Below are 23310 nucleotides of genomic sequence, written 5' to 3'. Positions count from 1 at the left end.
TCACAGGCTGAGTTGTGTTCCCCCACCCCTAATTCATATGCAGAAGCCCTAACCCCCAGTACCTCAGAATCTGTACTTGCAGATAGGGCCTTTAAAGAAATAGTCAGGTTAAAATGAGGTCAGTGGGGTGGGCCCTAATCCAATCTGACTGATGTCTTTATAAGAAGAGGAGATTAGGATACAGACAACACAGATGTATGGACAGCCATGTGAGGACACAGTGTGAAGGGGTCATCTACAGGCCAAGGAGAGAGGCCTCAGGAGAATCTAACCCTACTAGCACCATGATCTTGGACTTCCAGCCTCCAGACCTGGGAGAACATAAATTTTTGTCATTTAAACTGTTTTTTTGTGTGTGGTGTTTGTTACAGGAGCCCTATTCAACTGTGTTAAAGAACATCATGATGTTCTTTAACTGTTAAAGAACATCATGTAAAAAGGGGAAATGAAACTATGTATTTACTTGTGTATGAATACAGACATAATTTCTAAAATCCAAGAAACTAAGCAGTGATTTACTGTAATGAGGCTACGGACAGAGTGGACCCTGAGCAAATGGAAGACAGGGAAGAGATGAATAATTTTCAAGGTTTGTTTTTCCTTTGAAATATATGAATGTATTACATACTCTAAAATTAAATCATAAATAAATAAAATCTCATAAATTTGCAGGAGTGTAAAATGGTATAATCATTTTAGGAAAAAGTCTTGTTATTTCTTAAAAAACTAATCATACACCTGTCCTATCGCCTAATAAATTGTAGGTATCTGCCAAAAAGAAATGAAAACATACATCCATTCAAAAGAATTGTACAAAAATGTTCATAGCAGTTTTATTGATAATAGCCAAAAATTGAAAGAAGTCCACACATCTATCATCAGGAGAACAGCTGAACCAATTCAGTAGGGTACCTGGGGCCTGCTTACAATGGTTTGAACTGGCTCCTGAAAGCCAAAGGATACATTTTCAGGAATTTGGCAAGACACTTGGCAAGCACAATTATTAAGATTAGGTTATAGAAATTTATTAAAAACAAAAGACGCAAAAACTTATCCCTTCCTAGTTATTGTGTTTTACTGTTGCCTGTGCCCTAAGGCTCTTTGAGGCTCTTTGGGGCTATTGGACCTGCCTGGCGGAAATGCTCTATAACACTAAGCTGCAAGAGCTTCCTTTCCTGCCTCCCCTCCATGAGGTCACATTGTAGCCTGAACTCTGACCATGGTAGGACTATCTACATCATGCAACTTGTCCAATAATACTAAACAAGGCTTAATTTATTGCTTGCCAATTTTATAAACTTAAGAATATGATGGAGGGGTGCCTGGGTGGCTCAGTTTGTTAAGTGTCCTACTTTGGCACAGGTCATGATCTTGTAGTTTGTGAGTTCAAGCCCTGTGTCAGGCTCTGTGCTGACAGCTTGCTCAGAGCCTGGTGGCTGCTCCAGATTCTGTCTCCCTTTCTCTCTGCCCCTCCCCGACTCACACTCTGTCACTGTCTCTCTCAAAAATAAATAAACATTAAAAAAATAAAAAAAAAAGAATAAGATGGAGAAAATATTAATGTAGATTAAACTTCAAAGGGGATAATGTCTATAGTTTTCCCTTTATGAATAGCACAAAAAATTTAGGAAATATTTTTCTAATATCCAAAAACTACTATCCTACTTGGGAAAGAAGTCACTCATGTCATTGACAAGCAACCGAAGTTCCAATAAGGTTTTTTCACTCAAATCTTACTGCTTAATATAAAGGGAAATATCAGTCTAGGTTATGAGACACCGTAACAATAAATTGCTGTTTTAAAGCATTAAATTTTGGGGTGAATTGGTACACAGCAGTACATAAACAGAGCAGCTCTCTCTTGAACAGCAACCCAATATCAGTCCCACATTGTGAAATCAATCTAGTCATTTATTGCCTGCATTTTAGAGTGAACTAGACTGGAAAACAACAAAATAAAAGAGTGCCTAGCACAAGAGTATGGTTAAGTATTACTTTGTAACTCTTCATATATATCTTTTTTTTTTTAGTATAATTTATTGTCAAGTTGGCCAACATACAGTGTAAACAGTGTGCTCTTGGCTTCAAGAGTAGATTCCTGTGGTTCATTGCTTACATACAACACCCAGTGCTCATCCCCAAAAGTGCCCTCCTCAATGCCCATCACTCATTTTTCATATATATGTTTTTACATATATTATGTACTAGGTTATGAAGTAAATTCATTATGTAGGCGATAGTCAAAAAGTTGGAAAATACTACTCTACCGAGAAACAGAATTATTTGTTCACAGGGTACCAGCATCTTAAAACTGACTAGATAGTGTCAAATTGCTCTCTAAAGGTTTGTAATAAGCTACACCATCCATAGTAAGATACAAGCTCTGATAGCTTCACGTATTTGTCACATTTAGTATAAAACTTTAAAATGTTTGCCAATAAGCTGAATGTGTAATGTCATCTCACAATTGTTTTAACTTCTATTTCTTATGCACCTGATATAATCCTTGTAAATAATTTTTGACCAGAGTCTGTTTATTATGGGATCATTGCCCTAAACAATTACTGGCTTACAGAGTATGAACTATGCTAAACTTCTATGTTAAATCTTATACCAAATTTAACTCTGGAAGGGTTGCACCAATCTATAGTTGCACAAGCACTGTATGCCACTCACCGTCCCATCAAATCCTTGTATTTAACATTTCATTAAAAACCTTTTAAAATTTGATCACTGAAAAACCACTTGTTTTAATTTGCATTTGTTAGATCACAGGCAAGCTTCATTTACAAGATTCATTTGTTGTATTTGTGTTTTCTCTTGTGTGAATGATTTACTCATAATTTTTTGCCTGTTTTTATACTGGAGTCTTAGGGTTTTTCATGTCAATCCGTTTGAGTTCCTTCTGCATAAAACTTGAGGAGTTAATAGGAGAACAACACTTTTTTCTCTTTACTATCTAGCTGGATACAAAGTTTTTAAGAGTGCAAAACTCTGTTTTGGTTCAGCATATTGGATTAAACACAGGGATCTACTCTTCCCTTCCAAACCCTGTTAAGGTAAAAGAAAATGTGTTTTTAATGTATTATTATATTTATTTTTTTTATTAATAATTTTATTATTACTTTAAGGAGTCTCCATGCCTACCATGGGCTTTGAACTCAGGACCCTGAAATCAAGAGTTGTATGCTTTACCAACTGAGCCAGCCAGGCTAGAAAAGTTATTTTTTTTTATTTTATTTTTTATTTTTATTATTTTTTTAATGTTTATTTTTGAGAGAGAGAGAGAGAGAAAAAAAAATGTGAGTGGGGGAGGGCAAAGAGAGAGGGAGACACAGAATCTAAAGCAGGCTCAGGGCTCAGAGCTGTCAGCACAGAGCCCGAAGCGGGTTGAACTCAGAAACATGAGGTCATAACCTAGCTGAAGTCGGACACCCAACCGACTGGGCCACCCAGGTGCCCCAAGAAAAGGTATTTTTAAAAGAAGGAATCCTGGGGCGCCTGAGTGGCTCAGTCGGTTAAGCGTCCGACTTCGCTCAGGTCATGATCTCGAGGTCCATGAGTTCGAGCCCCGCGTCGGGCTCTGTGCTGACAGCTCGGAGCCTGGAGCCTGTTTCAGATTCTGTGTCTCCCTCTCTCTGACCCTCCCCTGTTCATGCTCTGTCTCTCCCTGTTTCTCCCTGTCTCTCCCTGTCTCCAAAATAAATTTAAAAAATAAAAATTAAAAAAAAAAAGAAGGAATCCTGAATAGTCCTGGAAAACAACTTAAGGATACTATTGGTTGACCAGATATTTACAGACAGTTGAGCATGGTAGAAAGCAATTAGGGTCCGAAGCTTCTCACTCAAGATGGCAGACCAAAAACACACTTTGGTCTTCTATTCCCTCTTTAGACTTCTATGAAATAGATAGTAGGTGTTTAATAAGCAACACAGCAAACTGAAGTAGTAATAGAGGCCGTGGTGAATGAGGGAGGAGAGGGACTCACTTTAATGTAAATGGTTTAAATAGGCAGAGCAGGTGTGAGGAGGGAGAGGGAAAGGTGGTGAGAAATAGCCTATGAACAGGGACAGTAATAGCTCTCTTTCCCATTCTCGTGTGCATGGACAGTTTCATGTTTATAGTGGGCAAAACCCCAAAAGAAGCGGCTCAACTGTCTGAAGAAAACTAAGTCTTTTCAGTAGATGTTGAGGGCAAAATAAAGTCAAATTTAAGTATGCAAAAACTCTTTGTTTCCTACCCAATAGAGACATTTCAGAATTTCTGTCTAGGAAGAGCAAAGGTATAGCAAGCTGAGTGAAAGAGCTTCCTAGTCCTGGGCTGGACTTCACTTTGGCTTGACCCAAAAGCCAAGTCTGTTTTCACTAGAAGATTTCCATTCCAAATAAAGTGGGATGTGGCATGGAGAGACATGACATATTACTTCGTGTCTTATTTATTTTATTGAAGTTTATGTACTTATGTATGTATGTATTTTAGTAATCTCTACACCCAGTCTCTGAGGCTTGAACTCATGACCCTGAGACTAATAGTCCCATGCTCTTTCAACTGAACCAGCCAGGCATCCGCATTTCCTATTTAGATTTTCTTTTCTAACCACAAAAGACTTAACATTTTCTTTTTTCAATTTTAGTACTAGCAAACAGGACAAAAAAGGGAGCACATAATTTGGTTTGACCAAGTTGAGGACCACAAATTCTATGGAGCCATGGAGCAAGGCGACCGATGAATATGGAGTCCTAGCGCGGTTCCTTGAAGCCCTCTTTCAGTTCTGGACCAGAGGACACATGTTCAGTATTGGCAGATATGGGGCTGGAAAGCAGGTATTCTTACCCCCACAGTTGGCCTTTTTCCTCCTATACTTTCTTGTCAGTAAACTTGGACAGAAAACCAATTTTACTGAGCACTGCTCCTCGTGAGAGTGCCCTTCAACCATCCTCAGATCAAATGCAGCACCAGGCCTAGTGGCAGCAAGTTGGGCATGCTGGTGTCAAAATGACTTAGGTGATTTGAGAGCATGTCAGGACACTCCAGAGGAGACTTTCATTTACCTCCTGCTTCCACTTATGGAGTCCCAGGAGTCCAGGCTGATTAGGATCTGCAAGTTGCTATTCGTATCACCAGTGACTGGCACACTGTGATTTTTCAATTCACCTTTATTGAATAAAGTGTTTGTAACCATGCACAAAACATGGTGATGGTGAGTGCTTGTGAGCTCTGCTATGTATGGTGGGATAGTGTATTAATAGCATAAGAGAACTGTTTTGACCTGAATTCAGATTAAAGAGATTGGAAAATTAAAAAAGAAAGAAAGAAAGAAAGAAAAGAAAGAAAGCCAATTTTACTAAACCAGAAAACTTACTAGGAGACACTTCCTGCTCCAGCTCCTAGAACGTCCACTTAAACCAAATTGGATTCAAATATTACCTTTTTCCTGTTGTCTAAGTGATTTAAAGTCAAGTGATTAATTGAAGAAAATTTGGAAAATACAGAAAAGTATGAAGAAATAAGTCATCCACAGCCCCAATGCTCAAAGACAAAATGCTTGTGTATTTTGGGACATTTCAACTCCAAGCCTTGAAAGATACCTAAGATTAACACAGAAGATAGGGCTAGCCTTATCACTTTACTGACAGATGGTCAGGAACTTCAGTGATGTCAGGTAATTTGCTCAGGCTTATTCTTGGGTAGTGGGACCAGGAAGAATTCTAGAAGACTCCAATCTCTGAACTCTTTGTTTACTAAGTCACACTATTTTACAAAACATTAGATTGGAAAGCATCACAGGACTCCCCACCCTGAATTTCTTTTCCCAGAGAGAAGCGAGGTTAAGACAGGAGCTCTTGCCAATTCAGTTTGGAGTTTTGAAGCCCATTAACTACAGGCCTTTCCTCCAATTTTTAAAATTTAAAAAATGTACGTGTGTGTGTGTGTGTGTGTGTGTGTGTGCGCGCGCGCACGCAGTGGAAAGAGAGAGAGTTTACATGCAGATGTTAAAAATGAGAGAGCAGTCCCCAAAGGGAGTCACTTGTGCCAAATTCCACACTACCAAACCAAGACTTAATACCTAAGTGTAGTTTCAACCTCCCAGGGATGTAACCTTTAATCATACAATATGGAATTACCTGGTCAGCATGGTGAGTTAATCTGCTTGATAGATCCCCTTAGGAAGGCATCCTTGCCTGAAACTGCATTCTTTGCTAATAATTTTCCTGTTCTGTCCTCTTTCCACCTTTAAAAACCTTTCCTTTTCTACAGCTCATTGGAGTTCCTTTCTATTTGCTAGATAGGATGCTGCCCTATTCATGAATCCTCGAATACAATCAATTTGATCTTTAAAAAAAATAAATAAATTAACTCAGTTACATGTTTGCTATTTATCACAGAAAAGAAAACAAATCTTAAGCGCACAGCTTGATAAATGTTTACACAGTACTTACCTTTCAGGAGTAGAGTTGCCCAAGATTCCCTCAGGCCACTTTCCAGGAAGTGTCCCAACCCTGACCCTAGAGGCCCCACAGGGGCTTAAAAGCACCATAAAAGTTTCTCAGTAAAGGTAACTAACATTTCTTTTCCCCCTCCATTGCCTTCTTTGTTTTTAAATAAAATTTTTATTTTGAAATAATTTTAAATTTGTGGAGAAAAATTAGTATATTCAGTTTCCCATGATGCTTACATCTCACATAACCATGGCACAATTCTCAAAACTAAAAATCACTAGTAATTATTATTAAAGTCAAGACTTTACTTGGAATTTACCAATTTTTTCACTAACGTCAATTTTTCTGTTCCAGAATTCCATCTAGGATCCCTCACTGCACCTGACAGTTTCTCAGTCATTCCCTGTTTTCAATGACCTTCATAGTTTTGAGGCATACTGGTGAAGTATTTTGTGGAACATCCCTCAATAGGGATTTGCCTGATGTTTTTCTCATCATTCCACTGGGGTGGAAGACCACAGGAAAAGTGACATTTTCATTACATCATGTCAGGGTTAAATATTACCAACATGACTTACTACAACTGTTGATGTCAACCTTGATCACATGGTTGAGTAGCGTTTGTCAGGTTTTTCCACTGTAAAGTTATTTTTCCCCCTTCTCACACTTTACTCTTTGGGAGGAAGTCATTATGCAGATTGGGGGGTGGGTGGGTGGAGATTAATAGCCCCTCAGAATGGGGGATGATTAGAATTCCTCTACAAAAAAAACCTTTTCTCTTCTCCCCATTAATTTATTTAATCATTTATTTACAAAAGAAGGGCTTGTTTTACACTGTAAGTTATAATCCAATAATATATAACTTATTTTGCTGCTCAAATTGTTCCAGATTTGGCCATGGAGAGCTCTTTCAGGTTGACTTCTGTATTTTATGACACGCCTCCACGGTTTATTTTTTGAGCATTCCTTACTTCTGGAGCTACATGAAGCTCCAGACTCTAGGTTGTACTTTTCCTGCCCCACCTCTAGAGCCACTCATTTCTTTAAGGAGCCATGGCTCTTTTTATTGGAGGGTTATATTTAGATGCAAGATCAGGGTGCAAACAGTTCCTTTTCAGTTGAAAAGTAAGCCTCCCTCCACTCCAGCAGAACTGAGGATGTCCCAGCCCCCTCCCCTCCCTCTCCAGCTCTCCTTTCCCCTGCCCTCCCCTCGGCTCCCCTCCCCTCGGCTCCCCTCCCCTCTCCTCCTCTCCCCTCCCGGCTAATACCCAGGCTCCGCCGTAGCCCCCAAGACCATTCCAGGCATGCCCCGCGCGGCCAGGCGCATGCGCCAAGGCGGTGTGACGTTGGACGGCGGCCAGGACGCAGGCGTGGGGCATTTGCAGCCAGAGAGCCTCAGCGGCGTCCTTGCGCTCTGTCGCCCTGCTTCTGTGCTCCGCGGCGGCGGCCCGATAGTTCGCAGGTAAATGTCCCTGTCTGGTTCCGGCGAGCCCGAGCCAGACCCACCTGCCTGCGCCCCTTCTTCTCCCCATCCCCCGGAGTTGGTCCCTTTGGAGCCTCTCTTGGGGCTCAGCCCCGTACTCCTCCGAGAAGACCCCCTCTCGGCTAGCGTCCCGCCCCTCTCCAGTGTCGGTCCTTGCAGAGCCTCTGCCAGAGTTGCCCGGCTCTGCGCGCCCTCCCCTTCCCTAGCGTCGGTCCCTGCTGAGCTTCCCCTTGAGCCGCCCAGCCCCGCACCCTTCCGAGAGGACGCCCTCCCGGGCGTAGGTCCCAGCAGAGCCTCCTCTAGCGCCGCCCACTCGGCGCCCCTCAGAGTTGACCCCCGGCCCACATTCTTTTCTCCCGTTGCTGGTTGTCGGCCCCACCAGAGCTTCTGCTAGAGCCGTCCATTTGCGCGCGCCCTCCTCTTCCACCGTGTCGGCCCCTCCAGAGCCTTCCCTAGAGCCGCCCACCCCGCGACCCTCTGAGCGAACACCCTCGGCTTCTACCAGGCTGGAGCCGCCCAACTCCGCGCCGCTCTGCAGGGACTGCCCTCGGCCCGCGCCCTCTCCCCTCCCTGGTGCTGGCCTCTCCAGAGCCTCCCCTAGAGTCTCCCAGCCCCGCCCGAGCTCTCCCGCAGCCGTTCCGCTTCCCGCAGTTTCTCCCGACCGGCTCGCTGCCTTTCCGCTCCCCGCAGGTGCTCCCACCCGTCCCGCTGTCTTTCCTCCAGCTCGGGTGTCCTAGTGCCGGCTGTCTGGTCGAGGAGACTTGGGCTCTTTTTCGTTCCCCTCCGGCACGGAGATCGCACCCTCTTTAAGGAATCCAGAACGGTATTGAAACTCTGCACTCGCGGGTGCGCTCGGCCCCCGCTTCGTTTCACCTACTCTTAGCTGTGCAGTCTTAGGGTCTTGGTTGTACTTTTTCCACATCTGATCCTTTCATTCATCCAGATCAGGAACTCTGGACCTCAGCGGGGGTTTATTTAGTGTTGACATAGAGTTTTTTGTTTTTATCTCAAATGTAGAGTAAATTACATAGAAGAGGCTTTGTAAATGAACGAATAGTAAGTTCCCGTTTTTTCTGGGAAGTGGAGGGAATGAGGTACGACTGTCACACTACCAAAAAATCTAGAGCAACGTGATTAATTCCCAATACCATTGACTCCAAGTCCCTGAGAATTTTTTTTTAAGTACCTCCTCTGATTAGGACGGGGTGGAGCCACTGCCGGAGGCAGTTCCCTTGTATTTAAAGGGAGGAAAGGGTCTCCTGGTCTTTGAGGAAACCAAAGCCAGTGCAGGAAGTGAGTTGTCAGAAGTCACGAGGGGAATTAGGGCCGAGCTGGGACTGTTTAGCTGCCTGTTTACTTTGGCTGTCTTTATTTGTTGAACAAATCAATGACCAAAATATTTGCCTATATGTGCTTGTGCAGCCAGGTTATCTAAGGGCCAGCCTGTACATGGGAACGAGAATGTCTAGGGTTTCCTCTTCCTGGTAGTGATTTTTTTTACTTGACTCCTCCTCTTCCCCCCCCCCCCCCCAGCAGCATACTGATCTGATCTCTGAGGGCAGAAATCCAACATATGTTGGAGGATCATCCTGGCAGATGAGGTAGTGTTCAGTAAATGCTTTCTAAGGGAGGCTGCAGGAAATAACTCAGAATCTGACAAAGGTTCTTCACTAGCATATTTTTAATGATGTCAGTACATTTTGTAAGTAAAATTCCTAATAATCTCAAGGACTGAATTTATGAAATGTGTGCATCAGTGGTATAGAAAGAACAGATACCACTCTTGTTGTGATAGTCCTATTATTCTTCTGGAAGATACTAGTTTTTCCTGACTCTCCCTAGAAGCTATGCTATGCTTCCCAGTTTGCCACCCTACAGGAATATTTGGTTTCTTTCTCCTTACCTCTGCCTTTTTTCCTTTTTCTAGATGTGTAAAGAAATTAAAAATGGTTAGTGTCTCTAACTACAAAAAACTGCAGATAGTAAAATAAACTATTAAACATGTTATAAAAAGTGGGCTGTCATGTTTTATTGGTTGTATATTTGCTTCTGAATTTGATCATGGGCACAGACAGTTGAACTTTCTTATCTGTTTAGTTTGTCTGCCCTTTGATGAGTACTTGTATTAGGCTTGTTAAGAAGTGGTTGCTACTGCCAATGGTTGTAGTGCCAATGCTACACTGACCTCTGAGTGATGATGGCTCACCCAATTCTTGTCCCCTGTATTTAGGGTACACTTGGGACTTCTTGTTGCCTTTACATTATTGTTATTTAAAAACTTTTTTTGGGGGGCAACTGGATGGCTCAGTTGTTTAAACATCCGACTCTTGATTTCCATTCAGGTCATGATCTCGTGGTTTGTGAGTTCGAGCCTGGGCTCCACATTGACAGTGGGAGCCTGCTTGGGATTCTCTCTCTCTCTCCCCTACTTTCTTTGCCCCTTCTATGTTCTCTCTCTCTCTCATTCTCTTAAGATAAGTAAAATAAACTTAAGAAAAAATGGTTATAATTTAAAAGAAAAATAATTTTTTTCGGGGCACCTGGGTGTCTCAGTCAATCATCCAACTCTTGATTTTGTCTGAGGTTATGACCTTATGGTTCATGAGATTGAGCCCTAAATCGGGCTCTGCGCTAACAGCATGGAGCCTGCTTGGGATTATGTCTCTCTGCCGCTACCCTGCTCATGCTCTGTTTTTCTCAAAATAAGTAAATATACATTAAGAAAAACTTTTTTTTTTTTTTAAGATTTTGTTTTTAAGTTATCTCTACACCCAGCATGGGGCTCGAATTTACCACCCTGAGGTCAAGAGTGGCACGCTCCACCTGATCCATCCAGGTGCCCCTAACATTATCATTTTTTTTTTTTTAAGGTTTATTTTTTTTTTGAGAGAGAGAGAGAAAGACAAGAGTTCTAGCTGGGGAGGGTAGAGAGAGGGAGATAGGGAATCCTAAGCAGGCTCGGACCCATGAACTGCAAGATCATGACCTGAGCTGAAGTTGGACACTCTACTGACTGAGCCACCCAGGCCCTTCCCCTACACTATTGTTTTTGAAGAACAAAGTTTTCCTCCCTTTGATAAGGTAGGAACTTTTACAGTTAAGGTACAGAGAGGGCTAACTAGAGGAACCAGGATATTGTGAATGAGTCAGTTGTAGACACGCAACTCTAAATTGCATTTCTTAAAATAGTAACGTAATTATAGCAGTTCTCAGTTTTGGAGCACCTACAGGGCTCTTTGGGTGTATTATCTCATTTAATTCTCACACTAACCCCCTATGAGATAACTAGTAGTGTCCTGTTGTACAGGTAAGAAGAAAAGTGAAGCTTGGGAGGGTTAGTATTGTGCTCAGAGTCATACCAGTTAGTAAAAGGCAGAGCTCAGAACTGACAGATTCCAAAGGCAATGTTCTTTCTACCTCTTAAATTAATCTCTTTTGGATTCAGTGCTTTTAAAATGATTTCAGTTCACATTTAAAATAATTTGAATTGTTGAAGGGCACCTGCGTGGCTCCATTGGTTAGGTGTCCAACTCTTGATTTTGGCTCAGGTCATGATCTCATGGTTTATGAGCTCAAGCCCTGCCTTGGGCTGCTGGCTGACAGCATGGAGCCTGTGTGGGAATTCCCCACTGCCCCCCACCTTTCCCCTGCTCATGCTTGCTTTTTCTCTCTTTCTCAAAAATAAATAAACTTAAAAAAATAATATGAATTGTTGAATATGGTTTATGTTTAAAACTTCCTATAGGTTTTCTGGCATGTGTGTAATGTGGGTATTTTGCAGCTAGTTTGCTGGTGTTTTATTCTGTTGAGACCCAACAGCAGGACTTTTATCTGATGAGTTTTAGTTTATGCAGTAGATCTTGCTCCAGGATATAAATAGTGAAGCGTTGAAATAAGTTATGAAGTGATGTGGACTTCAGCAAAGTAAGGCAAAAAAATATTCCTGTTCCTTTAAAGATGGATTTGGTTCTGTATTCAGGGATGTTTTTTGTTTGTCTACAAGATTTTTGTTTTTACTTCTAGTGTATATATGTTCAAATTTTGACCTTCAAGAGCATCTTAATTTATTAAGTCTTCTAAGCCATTTGAGAAGCCACCTAATGTGTTTCTGTCTTCTGGAATGTTTTGGGCAAATTTTATTCATGTGCTAGTGAGGAAGTAATAGTGATGATAGTAATTGCTGCATGAGCAGCTACCAATTCTTGAATTTTAGTAAATGTCAGGCACTATGCCAAATATTTACATGTTTTTTCACCCAATTTTCCAAATATCTATCAAGTAGGTGTTGGTATTCTCATTATATGGGCTAAGAAACTAAGCCTTGGAAAAGTTAAATAACTTGCCCAAAGTTATCTATAAGTGAGTGAGTCAGGATTTGAACATGGGTCATCTGTTTTTGTCTCTGCTGCTGGTCTCTCTGTGATTTATGCTTTGTTTTCCCCTTAACTCATTTTAGTTGCATTTCAGGAGGGAGCAGAGTTAGCTGTTTATGCTCCTAATAATCCATCTTTAATGTTGAAAATAGCAAAGCAGTCATTAGCATGGGTAATCTTGACATTATTGGTATATCTTTTGTCTTGGATTCTCATTTTAATATCACTGTGTGTCTTCTCTCTTTGAAAATAACTCTCCTGTGAATTACAGTGTTTAGTGATAAAAATACGGATTTTACATAACCGTAATATTTTTGTTTAACACAGAAAGAAAAATTTAAAAAATGGATGTTTAAAGTCTGCCTCCCCCGCCCCAGCACTGTTTCTCAAGGCAGGGCAGGCTAGTAGGATCAGGAATTGGCCTAGGCCAATGAATAATAGTAGGATACCTCTTTTAGGCAGTGACATGTGAGTGCTCTGTAAGGCTGAAGGCAGGTGGACTGAGTGACAGTGTCTCCTCTGTTCTGGTCAGGGTTCAGGAGCTTGGCAGGGTATGGATTCTAGACAGATACAGCTGCGGTCCAGCTTAGGTGAGGTGGGTCATTTAAGGAGCCAGGTACTGGCAACTGCTTATTTAAGAACTTGTTGCCCTTGGTTTATCTTCTTTATAGGGCATAGTGTCGAGAGTCTGTATTGTGTTACATACATGTTGCTTATGGGTTGGGAGCCAGAGGCAAGGTTGCTCTTGCTGCTGGAGGCCGAGACTAAGGCTGATGAGGCAATATGCTGCATGTGGTGCTGGTGATAACAAACTGGTGCCTGACAGAAGAGGCTAGTAGTCACAAAGGATACACATCTCTTCAGTGAAGATAAAGAACTTGTTTTCCTGCCTTCAGTTGAGTGCCCACCTTGCTGTGTCTGCTAGATGGCAAAATGCCCTTGCCTCAGTCCCCCTAAGATGTGCTGTGTGGATGATATTGCCTGACTAGAGTGAAGATCCCACAGGGTGCTTGAGGAGGCTTTCATTATCATGGGGCTTTAATATTTTCTTCTTTTTGACTTTTCTGGAGACTGGCTTGTGAGTGCCTGCCCAGCAAGTACAAGTAACCGGACTCAGTGTATTCCTGCAGGTGTGAATTCCAGGTTTGTTTCCTAAAAGTCCTGCTCTCCAGTGGTTTAAGTTTTAGGCTGGTTTGAAGTCTATTCCTACAGTCTTCTCTACTGCTAAGTTTTATACACTTGAGTCCTTAACTCAGAAGTCTAGACTTTTTGTCTTAAAAAAGAAATTGTGGCATCTTGGTAAACACAACAAATACCCCTTATTATTACCATAATAACCATTTGAATTATCAAGTGAGGAGAAGGTATTATACAAGTCAGAGTGTTTAAACTTTCTTTTAACACCCCCCTCCCCTGGGCCCCCAGTTGGGTGAAATCCAAACTCACATCGGAAGTTGTGTGCTTTCTCTAACACATTCTATAGCAGTGTATATGGTTTTAGTCATCATTTTATTCTTAGGATGCCTTTCATCCTCAGTTGGTTCTAATGAACTATAATTATTGTTTTTGATTTGGCATTATTAGATGCTCTTCCTTCAGCTGGTTGGTTTTTTTTAATCCTTTCTAAAGACATTCCTTCCTGAAACCGTCTTTAATTTTTTAAAGTTTAATTTACATTTTTATTTGTAGAGACAGTGTGCATGAGCAGGTGAGAGGGTGGGGGCGGGGAAAGAGGGAGGGAGAGAGAGAGTGAGAGGGAGGGAGGGAGGGAGAGAGAGAGAGAGAGAGAGAGAGGGAGGGAGGGAGGGAGGGAGGGAGGGAGGGAGGATATGAATCTTAAGCAGGCTCCATGCTCAGCGCAGAGCCTGATGCCGGGCTTGATCCCACAATTCTGGGATCATGGCCTGAGCTGAAATCATGACTGACTGAGCCACCCAGGTGCCGCGTGTCTTTGCTTTTTGACAGTAGGCACAACTTGCGGTTTCCTGTCCCTAAATTGTAACCAGCTGATTTTCAAGGAGCACAGACTCCTTTTTGAGAAGACCAGTATCAGAGATAAAAATCTGGACATGGGGTGCATGTGAGATTGTCCCACATAATGACTAAAGATAGACAGGATGATACCAGATAAGAAGCTACTTGAGTCCACAGAATTACCCTTTCAAAAAGTCACGAGTTTCTGTTGATAATTCCAGTTTAAGTTTCTTTAGACCTTGTTATAATAGTTTTCTCTTTCTCTAATGGTTTTGAATTATTTTACATAAGCACACCAAAGGTATGTTTACGATGTCCCCTTGATGTAGAAGTTGTTTTTTTTTCCTTTTTGAATTTTTATTCAGATGGCCTGAAATTGATTCCCAAGTCAGCTGATCAGATTCCTATTGTTGACATACCTTGAGTGCCAGATACCTGAAAAGTAAAACCCAGGCTTACGCCAAGGCAGTACCAAAGAGAACATGAGTAACTCAGATGTTGACCCATGCAGTTGGTAGATAATAGGAAATCTCAAGGTTTTTAAGGTTTTATTTGGAACTTCATTTTTGACCCTCTATTTTCAGGGGTGCTAGCATTGTTAATGGTTTTACAGGTATGTAAAGTTGTTGGACTCAGTTTCTTAAAAGACCTTTGAGTAAATGAAAGTTTTTTTTTTGTTTTTTTTGTTTTAATGTTTATTTATTTTGAGAGAGAAAGGGAGAGAGAGCAGGCACGCAAATAGGGGATTTCAGAGAGGGAGAGAATCCCAAGCAGGCTCCGCAATGTCAGCGCAGAGCCCGATTCGGGGCTTGATCCCATGAACCTTATGATGATCACGACCTGAGCTGAAATCTGCGTCAGATGCCTGACTGACTGAGCCAATCAGGTGCCCCAATGAAGGTGTTCTTACCAGTGTTAACACCGGTCTGACATTTTGACTATTATGAATGACAGCAAATAGAGTCAAAATGATATCAAGAATCATTTGAGAATAGAAAAAAGTTACCAGAAAAGTTCAGGAAACATTTTTCTATTGCTCCACAGTTTTACACAACCACCAGCTGTTGAAGTACCAGCAAAGTTGTAGGACAACTTTGCAGCCAAGTTTTATAATAATCGTGTTGTGACTTGGTAGCTCCCAATACCTGCTAGTAATTTTTGGCCTATTCCCAGATATTTTCTTTTTCACATGAAATACAGACCGAGAATTCATGTTACGATGGTAGACACTTTACTATAATTACCTAGGATTTGGCATGAGTGAATGTGGTTTGATGTTCTGGGGTAATAACACAGCTGTTCGAGATGTAATGCTGTCTATAACATTGCATCACCCATCTGTTTAATTTATAAGTTTGACCTGTTGCTTTTACTAAAGTATAAGTACGTAAAAACGGGGACTTTGGCTTGGTCCCTGCTGTGTCCTTAGTGCCTACCACAGGCTGGGAACATATTAGCACTCAAAGGATATGTGTTGGATGAAAATATGGTGGTGTCCGTTTGGAACTAAATGATTGTTCTAGGATGTTTTAGGCTCCAAGTTTTAGGAAACCAGTTCAACCCAGTTTAAATAATAAAAAAAACGTTCATTTTGCCTAACAGAGAGCCTTGGATTAGGGTGGGTTTCCCTGCCAGTGCACCTGCATATCCACTGGGGGAAAGGGGGAGATATTGCCTTTCTGATTCTTATTCACCTGGGACTGTTTGAGCATCTAAATATGTGGGAGAAAAATGGGGAAAGACGGAAAACTTCCTTTCTTGGTGAGGACAGATAGCATGAGTTGGCAGAAATTGCAAGGACATTAAGAACCTTTAGAGTATGAGATTTTGGAGATGCTGGAGTATAGGATGAACCAAGCTTGTGGAGCTCTTTTTGCAAAGGTTTGGAGAGGGGAGAATTTAGCCGTACTTAGATGTGGGAAAAATTAAAGGTGGGGAGACTAATTTGTTCTTTTCAGGTGCCTACTTGGGCTTTTGCTCTGTTTTGCTAACTAACCCTTAAAGAGAATACCTAAAAATGCTAAAGTAGAGAACCAAAGTGGCCCATAATTTCAGCCTCCAAAAAAAATCTATTTTTTTAATTAAAAAAAATTTTTAAGTAATCTTCATGCCCAACACGAGGCTCAAACTCATGATGTGAGATCAAGAGTTGCACTACCACGTGAGATCAAGAGTTGCTCTACCAACTGAGCCAGCCAGGCGCCTCTAAAATCTGTTGATTAAAAAAAAAGGATAGAAGTTGCTGGGTGATTCAGTTGCTCGAACGTCCCACTCTTGATCTCATTAGTTAGTTCAAGCCCTGCATTGGGGGCTTGAAATATCACAAAAAAGGTGTAATAGGACTGAATAGTCACTTTTCTGATACATACCCAGCATTGCCTCTCTCCTCTCTTCAGATACACATCCTTAGCAGTTTCTTTGATTTCCTTCCACAAAACAATTACGCAGGTATCAGCACATACTGTTCTACCCCCTTTTAAACATCTGCGAAATGATCTGTCATATGTGTGGAGGGCGTGTATCCTTTGAGTGGTCTTCTGATGTGGGGCACTTTGATTGGAGCTAGTTCTTTCCAGTATAAGCGATATTACCACAAATACACAGATATGTTGGTGAACCTCTGCACATGTATCAATGAGGTATAATCCTAGTAATGGTGAAATCGCTGAGTCAGAGTTTATGAACATTTAAAATTTTGATAGATGTTGTCAAAGTTTCCTCCCAAAAGTTTGCAACATTTTTTGTTCCTGCCATCATACATACTCCTTTCTGGATATAATAGTGTTTTTCATTTGTGCCCATCTGATAGGTAATATTGTTAACTTGTGTTTTGAATTTTGTCTCTTGAATTGAGAGATAAATTGAATGACTTACAAATTTATTGCTCATTTATTTATTTATTTTTTTGTGAACTGCCTGATGATAATCGTTTGTTATATGTGAGTTTTGTACATGCAGGAAATTAGCTTGTTGCTGCCATATAATTGTAAATGTTTTTTTTTTTCCTTTTTTAAAGTTTATTTATTTTTGAGAGAGAGGGAGGGAGGGAAGGAGACAGATGGGGGGCTGGGAGGGGCAGAGAGCTGACAGCAGAGAGTCCAGTTTGGGGCTTGAACTCATGAACCTTGAGATCATGACCTGAGTCAAAGTCAGACACTTAACCGACTGAGCCACCCAGGCACCCTGTGTTTTCTCTTAATCTTTCATCTTTTTGACTTTTTATTTTGTCACTCAGATTTTTATTTTTATGGAGTTAAATTTATCGCACCTTTTCTTGACTTCTGGTGTTCTGCTTTGACCCGGCCACTCTGCCTGTTGACACCAGTTCACACCTGACTGGGCTGTGTGAAGTCAACTGGGCATACCAAATATAAAGCTAAGGCAGCAGACCCCAGAGCCCCAGGACACTGGGCATGTTAGGAGAAGCTACAGGTCCTTGACAGAGTCTTAGTGTTCCTGGGGCTGCTTTATGTTTCTTGAGTGGCATTAGATTTCGTAAGGTGGGTAAGAGTGTTGAGGCCAAATTCTAGAGTGGAAGGTGGGGGGAGGGTTTATATTGACCCCACTGAGGAGGTATTAGGTAAATGCCAAGTGGCCAATTAGGTAAAATGGCTTTGGTCCCTTCCTCAGCTGACACAGAAAGGGATGAGAATGGAGAGATGGCTGTGATTTTGTGATGTAATAAGAAATATGTGAACTTCTAAAACCTTGTAATTTCTCCGGGATCCTGGGTGGCTCAGTTGGTTAAGTGTTTGACTTTGGCTCAGGTCATGGGTTTGAGCTCTGCATCAGGCTCTGCACTGACAGCTCAGATCCTGGAGCCTGTTTTGGATTCTGTGTTTCCCTCTCTCTTTTTCTCTGCCCCTTCCCCACTTGTGCGTGCTCTCTCTCTTCCAAAAATAAACATAAAAGAAAAAATAAAACCTTGAAATTTCCTGAGATAGAGGTGCTAGGAGTGTCTTGTGATTCATAATAAGTCCCTTTCAGCCATACATAAGTTTATGCTAATGAGGTGACTTGATGGGTCCCCAGATAACTTCAAAATGGGGCTGGTTGCTGAGGGTCACTCTTGTGATTACAAGCTTAGAACATTCAGGGGCGCCTGGGGGACTCAGTCAGTTAAGCATCCAACTCTTGATTTCTGCTCAGGCTGTGATCTCACGGTTCATGAGTTCAAGCCCCTGCACTGTCAGCACAGAGCCCACTGGGGATTCTCTCCATCTCTCTCTCTGCCCTTCCCCTGCTTACACACTCTCTTTCTCTCTCTCAAAATAAATAAATAAACTTTAAAAAAAAAAAAAAAGCTTAGAACTTTCAGCCCCATCCCTGGACCTGCAGGGATGGGGAGAGCCTGGGTATTAAGTTCAGTCACCAGTGGCCAGTGATGTAATCAATCATGCCTACCTAATGGAACCTCCCTTAAAACCCCTAAATGCCGGGGTTCCAAGAGCTTCTGGGTTGATGATCGCATAGAGGTGCTGAGGGGGTGGTGTGCCTAGAGAAGGCACTTTGCCCTCACTCTTCCATCTTGTTCTTCTTGAGTTACATCCTTTATGATAAACAGGCAATGGTAAGTAAAATGCTTTTTCCTGAGTTCTGTGAGCAATTCTGGCAGATTATCAAATTTGAGGAGAGGTTGTGGGAACTCCCAGTTAGTAGGTCAGAAATACTGGAGACTCAGGACTTGTGTCTAAAGTGGGAGCACTCTTGTGGAACTGAGCCCGGAACCTGTGGGGTCGGATGCTAACTCCAGGTCAGAATTGGGTTGAATCAGTAGACATCCAGTTGGTGTCCTGAGATAGGGAGAATTGGTTATTAATGTTGGAAAGACCCCACACGTTTGGTGTCAGAAGTGTTGTAAGTGAAAAACAGCTCATGTGGGCCATTCTCTTTTCTGGGTGTAACTTTGAACCTGGCTTTTTTTATAGGTGGAAAGATGGCGTTTGTGAAGAGTGGCTGGTTGCTGCGACAGAGTAAGTACAGGACATGAGCACCTTGGTCTGGGTTTAGTGTTGCCTTAGGGTACATATTTATTTCTGTTGCTGAAACAGATCACACTTAAAAACAAATAGGGGGACTGGGTGGCTCCGTTGTTAAGCATCTGACTTCCGCTCAGATCATGATCTTGTGGTTTGTGAGTTCAAGCTCTGTGTCGGTCTCTGTGCTGACAGTTCAGCCTGGAGCCTGCTTCAGATTCTGTTCTCCCCCTCTCTCTCTGACCGCTTGCATTCTCTCTCTCTCTCTCTCTCTCTCTCTCTCTCTCTCAAAAACAAAAACAAAAAAACAAATAGCAAAGTCTTATTAATATTGTTGCTCTGGACTTTCTCTTGGAAATTTTACAGCTCTGTGAGCTGTGTTTCTGTTCACACAGAGTTCTTTCTTGGTTGCTGCCTTGACAGAAACCAGAGAATGGTGGTAATCCCTGCTGGTTTTTCTCTTTTTCTCACTAGCATGCTGTATTATTCATGGCTGACCTGAGGCCCTGCTTGAATGTAACCAAGCTGAGCTCTGATATATTAGCATGGAGGTACTGCTCTTTTTGTGGGAAATACCTGTCTTGTCTGGAGATTGAACAGTGACTAAAATTCTGAAATACTGGAGACTTTAATTATAGGGATGAAGATTAGACCTGAGGGAATGAGTTTATTTAAAGAAGGTCTTTTGGATCTCCAAAAGGACTCTGCAGAATAGACTCAATTCTTTATGGAGTTGAATTCACATTCTTAGACTCATCTGTGTGTGTGATGATCTTTCATATACTGTCTGTTCATCTCTGAGACTGCCACTAGAAGTAGAATTCATGGTCTGTTCTGGAGCAGGGAGAACTGACTGCTCATTGAAGAAGGAGTAAACAGATTATTCTGCTGTTCTTCTAGAAACAGCAGAGTTAAGGGAAAAGTGACATCATTTATTACTCAAGAAAAAACCTGAGCTGTAGTTTACACTCTTTATTGTTGAGATACAAATTTCTGTATGGGGGATACTTTTAGAACTTAGCTAAAATGGAGATTAACTGTGAAGAATGGACTGCATACCTTAGATGGTTTATAAAAGCTATTATTTGTGAAGCTTGTTTGTGACCCTGGTATAAAGATTTTACATATATTATGTAATCACAACAGCTCTTCTAGTAGAAGAAATTGAATTTCAGTGATAATTGGTAACTTGGTAACACAGGGTAGCAAACCTGTATTCAGACGCAGGACTGTGTCATTTCAACATTGACACACTTTCTACCAGGAGAGAAGCTTTCAGCTTATTTGTCCTGTCACTAGTTCTACATTCCCAGACCTGGAGCTGAACCAGGTGTCCTTCAAGGTCTGTGACAGTTCTGTATTCTAAGAATAGAGAGAGCCATTACAATGTTGGCTTTAAAAAGAAAGTCCTGGCATATTGGAGCCTAGCCCCAGGCTTTGTGTAAGTTTTCTTGTCTTGGATTTTGTGATCCTGTCCTTCCCTAAATTGTCAGGGTATGAAGAGAGCCTTGCTCAGACCTTGAGGATATATGTGCCTTCCTTTCCTGGCCCTTTGGATTTTCTCTGGTTTTCTCCTTAGGCTTTACTGCGCCCTTGACTGAGGGCAGTCCCCCTGTCAGCGTAAGTGAACAGTGACCATTTTGACAATTGTTTTTTGCTCCCTCTCCCCACCCATCAGTGCCTAGCATGATGACGTACACAAAATAGATGTCTTTTTTTTTTTTTTTTTTTTTTTTTTTTTTAATTTTTGGGACAGAGAGAGACAGAGCATGAACGGGGGAGGGGCAGAGAGAGAGGGAGACACAGAATCGGAAACAGGCTCCAGGCTCCGAGCCATCAGCCCAGAGCCTGATGCGGGGCTCGAACTCACGGACCGCGAGATCGTGACCTGGCTGAAGTCGGACGCTTAACCGACTGCGCCACCCAGGCGCCCCAGATGTCTTTTAAATAAGTTGTATAGACTTTTCCAGTGTCCTGGTCCATGACAATCTCAAATCCGTATATTCAGAAGATTTACGCCATTTCCCCATCTGCCAATGTGTGGGTTGATTTTCCTTCTTTGAAAAAGCAGAACTATCAATCACAATAAAATAAAATGAGGTGAAATGCATTATATTCACTGGGTAGCAGAGGTACACAGATAATTACATGTTTGCAAAGAGGTCTCCCAGGCTCCTTTTCTTGCCATTGCCACATAGACCCTTAGGACCTCTGGGCTCTGGAGGACGCTTAATTTGGGAATCTGCAGTCAGAGCTTCCGTGGCAGGTGAAATGTTTGGGTAGAACTCTCTAATCCAGTGATTCCACCTGTCTCTGTTTTGGTGGCTCTCTTGGGTAGTTTCTGTATAGCTCAGGGGCTGCCACTCACATGGATGCTAATGTCACTTATTTATCAGTTTGGGCCAGTGCTGTGGATGCCCCTCTCAGCAAGGAGGGTACCTGATAGTGGTAAAAAGTTTGGAAGGCTGATGTGTTGCCTATTTGGTTAACACTGGTAGCAGCCACAGGAGCATAAGGAGAGGTACACAGAATGGGATTTGTGCATGATGGCTGCCAACAACAGAGTGGGATCTATGGGAACAAAGGATATAGTACTTAGTGTCTGGGTGTGAGGAAAGGGTAGGAGTGACTTGGCCTTTTAGTTTTCCCTTCTCGCTGACAGAGATATTTGAGTTTTATGAAGTTGAGTGCCTAGCCCTACAAATGACAGGATGAATTCCTTAAACTGAAAGGGACATGTGCGGTAGTAGTAGGGATGCACACAGGATGGGGGTCAGCGTCCTGGTTGTGGGTGCCTCCAGTGTCTGAGCCACCCTCCCACACCCATGGGCTTTAAGGGAAGGTGAATGTTAGAGAAGAATAGATGTGAAAGCCCTTAAAGAAAAAGAAAAACATATTTTCCCTAAAGTGGAAGATACTATTGTTATCTGTATATAGAGACTTCACAGTGCCATGTTTTCTGAACAGTCTAGCAAAGTTAAATAGTACTGGGAAAGTTTTGAGAAGATAAAATATTAGATGTTCATTTCCTATTTAAAAAATGTTTTTAAAAACAGTTGACACAATTAGTTTCAGGTATATAACTCTAATGTGTGTGTGTGTGTGTATATATATATATATATATATATATATATATATGCTGTGCTCCCCACAAGTGTAGCTACCATCTGTCCCCATACATCACTATTACACTGTCATTGACTTTACTCCTTATGCTGTGCTTTTTATTCCAGTGACTGACTCATTTCATATATATTTTTTTTAGATTCCACATGTGAGTGGAATCATATGGTATTTGTCTTTATCAATCTGATTTATTTCATTTAACATAATACCTTCTAGGTCCATTCATGTCATTGCAAGTGGCACAGTCTCCTTTTTTTATAACTGTAATATTTCTTTGTATATAAACATTACATCTTCCTTTTCATGTTTGTCCATGGACACTTTGCAACTTAACGTTGCTTCCCTGTCTTGGCTATTGTAAGTAATGCTGTAGTAAACTTAGAGGTGCATGTATCTTTTTGAGTGAGTGTTTTTGTTTTGTTTGTGTAAATACCCAGTAGAATTATTGGACTATATTGTCTTTTTATTTTTAATTTTTTGGGGAACTTCAATACCGTTTTCTGTAGTGACTGTACCAATATACATTCCCACCAACAGTGTACAAGGGTTCCTTTTTCTCTGCATCCTCACCAGTGCTTGTTAACAAAATCAAGGTTTTATTGAACTTTTTTTTGAAAATTTGGGCCTATTAATTTAGCAGCATTCTTAGTATCTTTAGCGTGAGCTGCATGTAGCCTTGGTACAGCACGGGTGTTTGTGCCATTGGAGTCTGCTTTCTTTTTCTTTTCTTTTCTTTTCTTTTCTTTTCTTTTCTTTTCTTTTCTTTTCTCTTCTCTTCTCTTCTCTTCTCTTCTCTTTTTTCTTTTCTTTTCTTATTTTTTTAATTTACATCCAAGTTAGCATATAGTGCAGCAGTGGTTTCAGAAGTAGATTCCTTAATGCCCCTTACCCATTTAGCTCATCCCCCCTCCCACAACCCCTCCAGTAACCCTCTGTTT

At 41.6% G+C, this 23310-nt stretch overlaps 1 protein-coding gene across 2 annotated transcripts in view; it reads left to right on the top strand.

The window, feature by feature from the left end:
• Positions 1-7796: 7796 nt before the first annotated feature.
• PLEKHB2 (pleckstrin homology domain containing B2) overlaps positions 7797-23310 on the top strand; it is a 49358-nt gene continuing 33844 nt past the window's right edge. For both annotated transcript variants that reach the window (XM_049615810.1, XM_049615809.1), the window contains exons 1-2: positions 7797-7902; positions 19199-19243. In XM_049615810.1, the coding sequence (XP_049471767.1) occupies positions 19207-19243 (37 nt within the window). In that variant the 5' untranslated portion in view covers positions 7797-7902; positions 19199-19206. The remainder of the gene's footprint in view (positions 7903-19198; positions 19244-23310) is intronic.

This window comes from Panthera uncia (assembly GCF_023721935.1).
Source record: "Panthera uncia isolate 11264 chromosome C1 unlocalized genomic scaffold, Puncia_PCG_1.0 HiC_scaffold_3, whole genome shotgun sequence".
Lineage (NCBI taxonomy): Eukaryota > Metazoa > Chordata > Mammalia > Carnivora > Felidae > Panthera > Panthera uncia.
This window is presented reverse-complemented; position numbering and strand designations above follow the sequence as displayed.